This window comes from Hermetia illucens, chromosome 6 (assembly GCF_905115235.1).
Source record: "Hermetia illucens chromosome 6, iHerIll2.2.curated.20191125, whole genome shotgun sequence".
Taxonomy (NCBI): Eukaryota; Metazoa; Arthropoda; class Insecta; order Diptera; family Stratiomyidae; genus Hermetia; species Hermetia illucens.
In genome coordinates this window covers 90,388,025-90,401,096 of record NC_051854.1, presented here as the reverse complement: position 1 = coordinate 90,401,096, position 13,072 = coordinate 90,388,025, and the positions used below count along the sequence as shown (strand labels likewise).

The 13,072-nt window shown below is 45.3% G+C and overlaps 1 protein-coding gene across 5 annotated transcripts in view; it reads left to right on the top strand.

The window, feature by feature from the left end:
• Positions 1-13,072, top strand: part of LOC119659152 (protein groucho) — a 305,782-nt gene that overhangs the window by 260,633 nt on the left and 32,077 nt on the right. For 3 of the 5 annotated variants that reach the window (XM_038067099.1, XM_038067095.1, XM_038067096.1), the window contains 2 exons: positions 9,158-9,295; positions 9,684-9,716. In XM_038067099.1, coding sequence (XP_037923027.1) covers positions 9,158-9,295; positions 9,684-9,716 — 171 coding nt within the window. The remainder of the gene's footprint in view (positions 1-9,157; positions 9,296-9,683; positions 9,717-13,072) is intronic. The other 2 variants (XM_038067100.1, XM_038067098.1) reach the window with 1 other exon arrangement.

Sequence of the window (13,072 nt, the reverse complement as noted above, 5' to 3'; positions counted from 1 at the left end):
GGCAGTCAATCGAAGTAAACCGCAAACTCCACAACCACTACGTGATCAAGACGCACCAGCAGTGGCCTCAATAACTCAGCAACCGATTTAACAAATCACGTTGCAAAACGAATCCACAAACAGTGGTTTTGTCTCGAGTTTGCTAGACAGTGTTCCTGTGGCAATGACCAGCGCGTTTACTAATAACATCGATCGACATGAATGTTCAGACGCGATCCCGATCTAGAACCAACATCAGAAAACCATCGTGACAGTACTCGCCCCCGAAAGAGATATCTTCAAAACTGGCCAAACTTCCGGTCAACAACCTACAGTGACAAACTCAACGAAATCTAAAAGACGAGTTAGATTTGCTGATTGCTACGAGGCAGTAATTCAGTATTTTTGTATACCAACAGCATATAAATACGGCCTTCATTGAATTTTTGGTATCAACCTTACCTGGTAATTCAGAAAGTGGAAATTCCGAACCACTAGAGACCTCGCTCACGATAGGTTTGAGAGTTGGACCAGAGGAAGGATGGAGCGAATGGTTCGGTGTCCGAGAAGTTCCTAACTTTCCCCTTCCTATCCAGGAACTTCAGTTCTCCAGCTGACTAACGAAGCTGTGCTACGGTACTAAGACGTTGTCAGAGCAGAGCTCTCCTAAGCGGAGTGCTCATCCCTGCTCACACCACATTGAGCAGCTCGTCGTTGGCATAGCCGTGCATTTGCGGTCCTCCAGTTGAAGGATCGTCTGGAGGAACTCGTCGAAAGACTCGCCCTCTCCCTGAAACCGGCTGCTCATGAACATCCGGGTATCTCAATCGGAGCAGATTTCAGGACAGATGACCAGCCCTCAGTTGACAACACCAATACCATTCCAATGCAGATCCTACTGACTGCCGATTCCGGGGGTGAAACCACTCTCCCAGGATACTTCTGTCAGCACTGCCACTCGATCCAGGAAGCTGCTTATCGGCATCAAGTCAGGAGCTCCCCAGAACTGTCAGTCCGCTCATTCTCCTGCATGTTCTTATGACCGGTCACTCAGAGCGTGTTGCCTAGACTATTCGGCGTGTTTCTAAGTACAAGGCCTTAATGTGATGGTTGAGGCTCGGATCATGCCCCAACCATCGACAAGCTTCAAGTATCGCCAGTACTTCCATTTGGAAACCACTAGCAAAACCTGGGAAATCATATGACGCGGATACAGTGTGTTTATTCGGCAAATCCTCCTGCTTTTCAACATTATAAACTTTGCAGTATGTTTGTTTGGTTCAGACAGAAAAAATTTAGTGTGCCTAGCAGCATTAAGGATTCGCCACCTGTCATTATGGGAAGCTTGTTCCCAGTTTTTGATAGCAGCATCAGCCAATGCTACTGACACCCCAATTACAGGTACAGGTCTGGGCATGGGGAAAGTTGAAGCCTCTTTTGCTAAGGTGTCCGTGATTTCATTTCCTTCTACACCACAATGACCAGGTACCCAGAGTGATTCCACCGTATTGAAACTAGAAACAGAGTTCAATCGGTTTCTACATTCCTGAACGATTTTTGAATTGATCAAATTACTACTCAGCGCCCCAGTGCAGCTTGACTATCGCTACAGAGTTGCGATGCGTCTGCCCTTCAAGCGCTTGTCAATCATCCAGGTTGCCGCCCTTAGGATCGCATACACTTCAGCCTATCTGGACACAGCGTCAAATTTATTATGTGATAAATAAGTAGGACGTAAATGTCCTGGGAGTTTAACGTGAATAATTGCCGTGTGGGCATAATTCCACAGTTCTTTTCGCGCGTTGATTGATTTGAAGACCATAATCGAAGTCCCGCCGTGACTTTTCAGCGGTATTGGTTTATACTGAGTGCAGACTCATCATTGATATCAGTGAATGCGAAATCTATCGAACACCTCCACCGCAACTAAGGGGTACGGCGTCCAAGTTGTACAGGACAATATTCGTTTAAGACCACCAGCAGCTCTGACATCAGCATAATCAGAACCAGCATGAAACTTCCACAAGGCGGTCAACTGTAAGTAACCAAGCTGAAAACATATCTTCCAGGAGAATACATCCTCCAGGAATTCTCCTGGAACATATGCCAGGGGGTCATCTGGTTTCCCGTGGTATCACCGTGGTAACCTCCGATAAGCCTTCATGGGAAGAGTCACTTCAAATGAGCCCCATTGCAGGCTCGGGTCTAATCGCCCTTCTCGAGTGCGTGGGGACGGAACTCCCCAACAGGTTGACTGGAAATCAATCCCATTGACGTAAATAGGATATCTCGCCCTCAGTCAAAGGGATAAATAACCATCCTCCCCTTTTACATTTCTTCCTACTTTCCGCACAACGTTTACCAGAAATCCACATGCCTTTAAGTCTATTCTTCCTTCTAAATTACTTTCTCATTAAACGGTTGTGGACAGTCTTTGGTTAAAAAAAATCCACATTCTAAGGAGCGGAGGCATTCTCGCCCCTCTAGTCAAACATGAAATTTCATTGGGGAGTGCAATGACTAACTGCTACTTTTCCGTTTTTTTCTCAAGCATGGGATCAAGGGGATGCTTATTATAGCGACCCCTATGCAAAGAGAATTGGATAGATCCTGGTTGGGAAACCTTGCCTTTTCACCGAATGAATTAAATTCAAATTTAAATACTTGATTGGGTCGAAGCATTATGCCCAAGCTTCTTCCTCAGGGAACCTATCCAACCTCATTCTGGATTAATGTTACCTCAGTAACAGAACTACCACCAGGTCAACAACCATAGCCGCTAAGCTACCACAATAATTCGTCCCGGCAACGTCGATCCTTCTTTGTGGGCACATGCAACCCTTGAACCTTCCGTTCTTTCAAATCCATTCTTAACGATAGTATTTTCTCACCCCCTGAGAAAAAACACTTTTCCCCTTGAACTCACACCCCCAAACAACCCTCGCGCAACTCAAATTTCCTTCATTCATTTATTTCTAGGACTAATTACCGGGACGTGCACAGGGTGCTTATTATTTCTGGCCTCTTGTAACGAGCTTTTGAATTTTTATTATTTAATTAGGAGCGACAACAAAGACTTTTGCTTGGTTTGCTGGCAACAAGAGCGAGGAAGTGGGTAAGAGGAAAATTGGAGAGAGTTGGGTCAATGTTAATCATAATGGAATGATAAAGTGGAAAAACTAGAACAGCTGTGAAGGTAGAACTGCCAAGCGCCGCTTGGGGGGGGGGGGGTGGAATAACGTTAGTGGGTGGTAGGGAAAAGATAATTTACGCGGCAGTCGACGGAAGCAACGAAGCGAGAAAAAAATGTTAAAAGAACGTTTGGGGAAAATGAATAGGTTGGTCATGAATTGTAACAATTTTTCTTCCTCCTGGTGGTGCTGCTCCTTTGGTTTCTCCTTTTTTCTGTTTGCTTCCTTTCCTCCAAGTTCGTTTGGACTCCCAACGTTTTTTTTTTCGAGTTAATAATTCAGATCGGATGGAGAGGAGAAAGTAGCTTGCAACTGGAATGTTCAGTGTAGAAATATTTCGTACTTTTTCTGTCCTTCGAATTTTTGGTCGTTAATATTGACCAGGAATTCAGTTGGGTTTTCTTCGGAGATGAGGTTCTTACTTCATTGTGCAGGGGTCAAAAGGCTTAGGTATTAATTACGCTAGTAATTAACGATTTACTTTCCTGGTTTGGACACTTGTCGGCATCAGAGGAAAGTTCACTTCTGATTAATGATGAATAAGGTTAACAGTGGAGTGGAATATTACGAGGAGTGCAGCAGAAAGAAATTATAACCCAAACTTAGTAGTGGTTCTGAAAGGGGGCTGGTCGTTAAGTCAAAAGTGGACTGATAAAACTAGGCATCTTCGTAATATTTTAGATAAACACTAAAAACCACCCCCAGTCTCTCCAGTCCCAGCCCGGCGGGACCACAATTTACATATTACTTCGCGGGGTAGGTTTGCCCTTAGGTATTCGCCCTACTCCTCCTTTCGGCTTTCCTCCATTTTTGCTCCTTCAGCAATTCCTCCTGTATTTGCACGATTGCGAAGCAAACCGTAAGCTAGTTCTCCTCGAACCTCAGTATCTCCGCAACTAACTTCTCTGGGCTCACGCTCCTGCCCCATACTTGGTTTAGGCTCCACCTTTCCATTGCAAATCTTTTAAACATCACATGCCCTGAATCCTACGGTATGCCACCGCATCTAGGACGATTCACAAAATCATCCAAACCATAGCGGTGCAGATACTGCCTGTAACAACCATTGTATCCCGTGAGAGGGGGGGGGGGGGGGGCTGTGCGGCCACTGACCCTTCATAGACTCGTCCCATCTGGGTTGCCAGAGATCATGCGACTCTGACCTTACCGCATTTCTACGCTCTGTATACTCCTCCATACGTCTTGCATGGTACAGAGAGAGTTGTTTTTCCTGCGGTTGGTTATTAAGACCGCTTAAGTTTTCACGTCCGCCAAGGTCGGCTCTTTCTAGCTAGGACTTTAACGTTCTTACTATTTCCGTCGCGTAGGCCTCCACATCTTTTGGGTGTTTTGCTGTAACAACCACAACTAGGTCATCAGCAAAGCCGACAATCGTAGTCTCTGGGACGGGAAAAGCAAGCACCCTATTATGCATGATATTCCACAACAGAGGCCCAAGTACCAATCCCTGTGGTACCCCGCCTGTGACAATGTACTCTTTGGGGTTCTAATACGGTCTATACCAGAAAGTCCTCTCTGAGAGGTAGTTTTCCATTAAATTCGCTAAATATCTGGGAACACCTATGTCAGCCGACGCCTCTTTAATTCTATTCCACTTGGCCGAGTTGAATGCGTTTTTGCCAACCAGCGCTAACACGGCCCAGCAGCCGCCAGAAATCAGTGCACCTTTTACCAGGTTTACCACCACGCTAATTGCGTCCACCGTAGAGTGGGCGCGTCGGGAACCTAACTGGTGTTCCGACAAACCATTGCTGGCTTCGACCATTTTTCTGTTGTAGATGACTGTCTCCATCATCTTCCCCGTTGTACCCAGCAGGCAGATAGGACGATACGATGCTGGGTTTCCAGGTGGCTTGCCAAGTTTCGGAAGCAACACCAACTTTTGCTTTTTCTACTGAACAGGGAATATTCCTTCTTTTAGGCACTCCTCGATGGTGTTGGCAGAAAGGTCGGGCCTAGTCTTCACTGCCAAAGTTTGGTTGGGGATAACATTCAAATCTAGGGACTTGTTGTTACCGATCCTACCACATATTTCCCGCAGCTCCACCAGGGTTATTGGAGATTTTAGTCCCCCATTTAGCTGGACAACCATTTGTCTTGCTCTATTTTCGTGGTGAGGGAACAAAGTGGAAACAAACACAATGATATCCGCATTTTTTTATTACCACTCTGTAGGCTTCGCCCCAATGGTTTAGGTTGACATGCTCACTCAGTTGTTTGAAGCAGTGCTTTATGCTCCCCCGAATAGCTCTTTTTAGGCAGCCACGCAATTGCCTCTGCGCCTCGACCGTCGTCACCGGGCTTTCCCCGGAGCCTTTAGCAAAACCTCCTTGCCCGGAAACATGCGGTTCGCAAACCTTCGATTTCGTTGTTCCACCAGTAGTTGAATTGCCTATTGGGGAGCAATTGCCTTCTGGGCATAGTAGCGTTGCATCCTTCCATCACCCATCGAGTGATTTGGATGGCTTTTTCTCTAGCCGTACACTTCTCATCACCATTGACGATGCGATGCAAAAAACCTTTTCTTTTTTTCGTTAAAGTAGCTGTTCACTTGTGAAAAAACGCTTTTCCATGTCTCTCGACTTCGGTTCGTTACTAGTAACGGTTGAAGTTGTGGGCCAGAAATTGCATTCCGCAAGTATAATATTTTGTCAGCCATGTCAGGCACGATTGTTGTTTCAACCCGATCCGCAACCATAAATATAGCTGGAACTCGAGCGGGCAGTCTCCGAAGCTAAAGAAATTTAATGGCGTCGCTAGAGAGTTGGTCTCCTGCCAAAGATGCCATCTCACGGAGTAGGACCGAGGGCTTTTTGATCCCTAATTCGAGTTCAGTCAACACTTTGGTGAATCTATTCTCGTTAGTATCTGCGAAATGCGCTATACGCTGCCTTTTCAACTCACCATACTTGTCGGGGGGCGGCGGTTTTTCAACGACGTTGGTTGCTTTATTCGACTTCGGAGTGAAAGCGAACACGAGCGGTTTGTGATCCGTCCTGATGACAAACTGAGCACCCACGAGTAAATGCTGGAAATGACGTATGCTAGTGTATATTGCGAGGAATTCGCGGTCGTACGTGCCGTAGTTCCGCTCGGCTTTTGGTAACTTCCGCTGGAAACAAGCAAGCGGAAACTATTGACCGGACTGCTTCTGCTCGAGGACAGTTCCGACCGCTACATCAGACGCGTCGGTAAGCAGGGCCAACGGCTTGTCCGGTTCAAAATACACAGTCGTCGAATGCGAAAAGGATGCGCAGGTGTTGCTCATGCTGCTCCGGACTCTCTGATGACACCAAAATGTCGTCGACATAAGAGACGCAAAAATCAAGATCTCGTAGCACCTCATGTAGGAAGCACTGGAAAGACTGAGCGGCGTTCCGAAGTCCAAACGTCATTTCTCCAGACTCGAACCAACCCAACGGGGTAATGACCGTCGTTTCATGAATATCCCTCTCCGCGATTGGAATATGATAGAAAGCCTTCAGCAAGTCCACCTTGCTGAAGATTCGCTTTCCGGATAGTCTCGCCAATATGTCCTCGCTGTGTTTCATGGTTTAACGGTCCGGCCGTGTGACCGCATTAAGGCTACGGTAATCGGCACACGGCCGCCAGGAACCATCTTTCTTGGGGGCAAGTTGCAATGGGCTCGCCCAAGACGACAATGGCCCCTGTTCAAAAGATAATCGAACTCCGACCTAGTTGCGGGTAATTTTTCCGGGGTAAGCCGGCGAGCTTTCTCCGCGACTGGTGATCCAGTTGTAACGATGTGGTGTTCCTTCCTGGGACCCACGTGGGTCAACGCCGCGAATTGCCTGAGGATTTGATGGTAGCGCGTTTGTCTACCGACTGTAGCGACTACTGGCGCCCCGCTGACTATAAGCAGCCCCTTAGTTGACTCGTCTGTTGCCGGATTAACCACACAGAGATTTCTAAAGTCGATCACTAAACCGAAATGGCGAATGAAATCGGCGCCTATGATAGCGCGAGATACGTTGGCTGCACAAACTTTCCACGGCATTCTCCCCTGGAAACCTAAGCTGAAGGACAGAAGCTGCTGACCAAAGGTAGTAATTTTTGATCCACTCGCTGCGAACAGCGCATACGTCCACGGCTTCAGGTGCTTGGTGCTATGTTTACGGGGAATTACCGAGACATCGGCGCTGGTGTCAATCAGGAACAAAAGGCCCGTTGCCTCGTCGCGAATATGAAGACAGCTTGGTTATTGCACGCTGTCAATTGCCGCTCTTGATGGTGAACTACGTCTAGGCGACAGATGAGACGCCGGTCTGACGTTAACCTTGCTCAGCTCTGTACGGAATTTTTATTAAATTCGGTTTACTGTCTGTCTGTCCGTCACACGCATTTTTCTCGGAGGCGGTTGTAGCGATTGACACCAAATTTGGTAGGAAGGTGGGAACTGTGAACGCTCACGCATATAGTGCGTTACATCCTTTTACGTCTAATTTAAGGGGGGAGGATTTTTTTTCATCAAATATAGTCATGTGGGGTATCAAATTAAAGGTTAGTACTTTTCAAAGCCGGCTCTAGTTTTGACATTTGTTGGAAAGGTGGGGAGTGCGGGAGGTTAAAAGTGATCATTTCTTTAACGAACCCATTCTCAGAAACTACCCAACAGTAATGTAGGCTACAGCATAGAGCATGATCCTGACAAATTTGGTGAAAATCGCTCTATTGCTAACAAAGTTATAATAGGTCAAAACTGTTGTTTCTGTGGAAATTCAAGACTATGATTTTTAAGATCACTTGAAAGTGGATATTTTTACATAATGTATGCATATGTTACGTGCTACATACTAATGGGACAAATGCACACTCAAATCTCTTTAATAAAAGAAATACACAAAACCTTTCATACCTGAAGCGTCTAGCTTCCGGTTTACCGACTTAATATCTCCTCCAACTGCGAAAACGGCTTGGGGCGCTCAACCGCCACCACGTGCGCCGGTTCGCGTGCTTCGTAAGCCCTGCCTCCGCCAAGCGCAAAAGATCCGAGACTTCCGATGCGCTTACAATTCGAATGTCCTCGAGCAAACGACGTAGCCAAAGCGACTTTAAGAACGCTTCCGAGACTCTAGAGGCGCTTTTGATTTGCAAAACGTGCAAGAGCTATGACGGGCGCTGGTCGCCGAGTTCGAGGTCATGAAACATCTCCTGATATTCTGTCTCCTCCGATACGGCGAAAGCGCTAATCAGCCGTTCCTCCAGCGCCTGGAACTTTCCAGCGGACTACATCCGCGACTTGCGTAACTCCGGAACGTGCTCAGAAATAACTTTGTTGAACGGAGTTGTGTCATTCACGATTCGGTGCGTCCGGAATTGAGCTTCAACCCGGGGACGCCAAAAATGGCGGCGGCTTGAACGAGGCGATGGGGTGGATCGCCGCTTGCGGAAGTTCACCGCTACTCTCCACGACTTCTGCAAACACCTCGTCGTCCGAGAGTATGACTTGGCTTGTCCAATCTGCTAAAAATGATGGGATTGAGCCACTTACCACGACGCTGGCGAATTAAGACAGCTAAATTGATGTTGCTGCGCAGTGAATAATTCCGACCAAAAGCACGCGTGATTCGTCTCAGCCGCGTGCGTGTCGCTTCCTCGCGAAAGAAACGTTCGGTGATTACCAATTGTAGGTTGCCTGTGTTCGTACTATCGTTGAGGTCTGAAAGGCAAATTAAATAACACACCCCACGAAAACTGTTAACAACATTTATTACTAAACAAATCGCCAAATACAATTTATGAAGGCTCGTAACGAAGGCATGCGAGTTGTCTGGAGGTTATGTTTCGACTACCCTCGGTTCCTCTTCTTCGATCCGATCATCGCACCTCTGGCGGATAACTCCGCACCCCTACAGGACTACAATTTATTAAAAGTTTTTAGAATAAAGAATTTCAGAGCAAGAAGTCAGCAGAATAATGGAAGTTTTTTTTTTATCTATTTACAGACAGAAATAGCCAAACGATTGAATGCACTTATCAATCAGTTGTTGCCATTTCTTGCAGCTGAGCACCAACAGCAAGTGCTGCAGGCTGTTGATCGGGCCAAGCAGGTGACAATGCAAGAATTAAATGCTATCATTGGGGTAAGTTGCACTCGCATGATGTCCTTCGTCCTTCGCGTGTACAAATGCAATTTGAATGACGAATAGTAGTAATTACTTTCTCTGTATCATTTCTCTATTTTCCTGTTGGTCATTTTGTTCTCAAATTTTAATTAGATTCAATCCATCATTTCACAATTGGAATTACGGATTATTTTGTATCTTTAATTTGTCCTTATTTCTTCAAAAGAGTCATTTCCGATGAATACAAATTGAGACGTGTGGATAGTGAAGTATTCTAGTGTTATGTTCCAAATTTTTACTAAATCATATCCTTGATGTATAGTGAATTATAGAGAAAGAACCATTTGGTAAAGCAGTTCCTTTTTTTCTTTCTTTTTTCTTGTGTATCAAAAATAAACTATTGCAGCAACATCAACAACAGGGAATCCAGCAACTTATAGTAAGTTGAGTTTGATATTATACATTTGGTATACCGCCAAGAGCTTGAATGATTGAGAAATAAGCTGCAAACCATCTACACTAATACATAACATGGAAAAATTAACAGAATGCAAAATATTTTCTTATTCTTTTGTTTTTTGTTGTTGTTGTTTTGTTTTTTTTTTGTTAGTCGAAATCTAATAATATCATTTCACAATAGTTTTACTTTTCGAATTCATGCTTCTTTTGAAAGACACAATTGCTGCAAGGAGTTGCTGCTTTTCAAGATTGAATAATATTAAGTGAATGCGATTGCCTGTGTGAACCAAAGCAAGTGTTTTTTTTTTGGTTTGCTCACCACAGCTTGACAAAATATATATTTTTTTATAATATTTAGAATTAACATTAAAATTATGTATATTTCCTTGGACATGAACCACCCAAATTTTGAGAGAAATAATTGAGGCTCATTTCTTTCAAATCTATTGACTAATAGATATAAAGGACCTAAATGGGTCCTTTACATCTTAAAACTTTGTTCCTTGAATTCATTAGCTTATCCAAGTCCTTATATAAGAACCCCAAAAAGAGGGTTTTATGGAGATCGTGAGATGAGGAAAAGATCATCCGAGTTGGCCGAAGTTAACCAAGAAGACAGAGCTGTCCAAACCACCTTCGGAAAAGGCGAAATTGACAATGAAAGTCACCCGCAAATACTACATTTCCACTGAATAATAGAAAGGCTACAAACTCCATAGGTCGAAGCGCATTGTGAAGGATGAAGGATGAATTAGAGTGATATAAATGGTTAAGGATCAGCAAGAAACCTGCAATCATCATCAACGGCGCTGCGATCGATATCCGGTCTAGGCCTGCCTTAGTAAGGAACTCCAGACACCCTGGTTTTGCGCCGAAGTCCACCAATTCGATATCCCTAAAATCTGTCTTGCGTCTTACATCATCGATCCATCTCAGGCAGGGTCTGCCCGTCTCTACTACAGATATTGCCCTTTCCACCTTTCCGGGCTGGATCATTCTCGTCCACACGGATTAGGTGACCCGCCTATTGCAACCAGACGATCGTGGTATCGCTCATATATTTCGTCGTTATGTAGGCTCCGGAATCGTCCATCCTTATGTAGGGGGCCAAAAATTGTTCGGAGGATTCTTCTCTCGAGCGCGGCTAAGAGTTCACATTTTTTTTTGCTCAAAACCCAGATCTCCGAGGAATACATAACGACTGGCAAGTTCATAGTCTTGTACAGTAAAAGCTTTGGTCCTATGGTGAGACGTTTCGAGCAAAACAATTTCTATTGGCTGCCAACAACGGTCTGAAATTTGTAGTCTCCTGCCTTTATTGTTTTCGTTTGATCAGTGCGATTCGATGGACCATGGACTTCGTCTTGCCTTCATTAATGTTGAGAGGGATATTGCTACTTTTGTCTGGCCTCGCATATTGGTCAGGGTCAGCCTAGTCAGGCTTATTAATTTCGTTGGTATACCGAATTCTCTCGTGGCCGTGTTTTTACCCTGGCTGTGCTATCATAGGCGGCTTGAAAGTCAATGAAAAGATGGTGCAACTGATCCCCATATTCCAACAGTTTTTTCATCGCTTGCCACAGAGAGAAAATCTAACCTGTTGCTGATTTGCCTGGAGTGAAACCTCTTTGGTATCGGCCAATGATGTTCTGGTCGTTTGGGGCTATCCGGCCTAGCAAGATAGTGGAGAATATATTATAGATGGTACTCAGTAACGTGATATCTCTATAATTGCTGCACTGCGTGATATCCCCCTTTTTATGTGTGGGACTGATAATGCCTCGTTGCCAATCGTCAGGCATTGATTCGCTGCCCCACACCTTGAGCATCAGTTGATGAACCACTTGGTGTGATTGGTCGCCTCGATATTCAACCAATTCGGCTATAATTCCGTCGGCTCCTGGCGACTTATGGTTTTTAAGCCGATGAATTGCACGAACTGTTTTTTCTATGCTTGGTGGTGGCAGCCTTTTCCGTCGGCTGCAGTTGGCGGGACCTCCAACTGTCCGATATTTTGGTTGTTGAGCAGTTCATTAAAATACTCAACCCATCGTTCCAATATGCCTATTCTGTCGGAAATCAGATTTCTCTCTTGGTCTCGGTAGAATGAGCATCGAAGTGCATAAGGCATCATCTTGCTGACTTATTGGTAAAACTGGCGCGCCTGGTGCGGTTGCTCCCTGTATTTTTCTAGTTCATAGACTTGTTGGTTTTCCCAGGCTTCCTTTTTCCGTCTGTGAAGTCGCTTCTCCACTCGCCGGAGTTCGTGATAAGTCTGCGCATGCCCACGTTCTTTGAGAATTCAACATTACTCTATATGCAGCATTCCTCCGTTCCGTAGCTAGCTTACATTCATCGTCAAACTAGCCATTCCGACTCTTTTTGTCCTCATTGTCCCACTGATACACACGCAAGTCAGTCTTTGGAGTTTGTGTAACTCCCTGGCTTGTGTGCTGAGTTCAGTTCTTTCTGCTGAGATTACCGCCCTATAGGTAATCATTAGCTTTGCTATTACAGTGGATATCCCCAACCCTAGTAGCTTAGGGTTGCAACCCCATTTTTTCCTGCTATGGTCCTGCAAGTCATCAGAGCCACCGTAGCTTTCCGACAAGTGTTTCCGACATGCGTCTTCCAGAGTAATTTTTGGTCTAGCGTAATTCCCAAATATTTGACCTCTGTTTCTCATTTCACCTCTATATCATGTAACCTTACGGTTCTCAGGTGATGAAGCTTACGTTTTTTAATGAATGGTACTATGGTGGTTTTATCGCCGCCTTTCTCCGGGCACTAGTAACCCTTAATCCAGTTTGGATTCTATCACACTGGGTATCCTCATATTTGCCCTTACAGATTAAAACAATGTCGTCAGCACAACCCTGGACCTGTATTCCAGTGGACAATCTTGAGTAGTTTCCAGTTCTCCTTTCTTCCCCTTTTCTTCGTTGTTGGGGTATCAGGCAGGATGTTGTCGCAAGCCGCCGTGGGCTAGGACTCCGGGAAATGACTTCTCAGAAGCAGGTATATTCTGTCCTCATTTTTGGTAAATGACACATATTCCTTCTTCACACAGGCAGAAGATATTGCCCCGTCTTTGGCTACAGCCTTGTAAGGCCTGGTTGCTTCTGTGATCTGTTCGATCCCTTCACAGATTTCCCTGAAGCTGTTCCATTTTACTTCCCTGATCGCGTTGCTATACGCAGTCAGTGCATTTTTGTACCTCTGCCAGTCCCCGGTTTGTTTTGCCCGGTTGAAGAGTTTTCGTGCCTCTGTTATCATTCTGGCCAGGTTTCTGTTTCATTGTGGTACATCCCTTGATGACTTAACTATCTTAGCCAG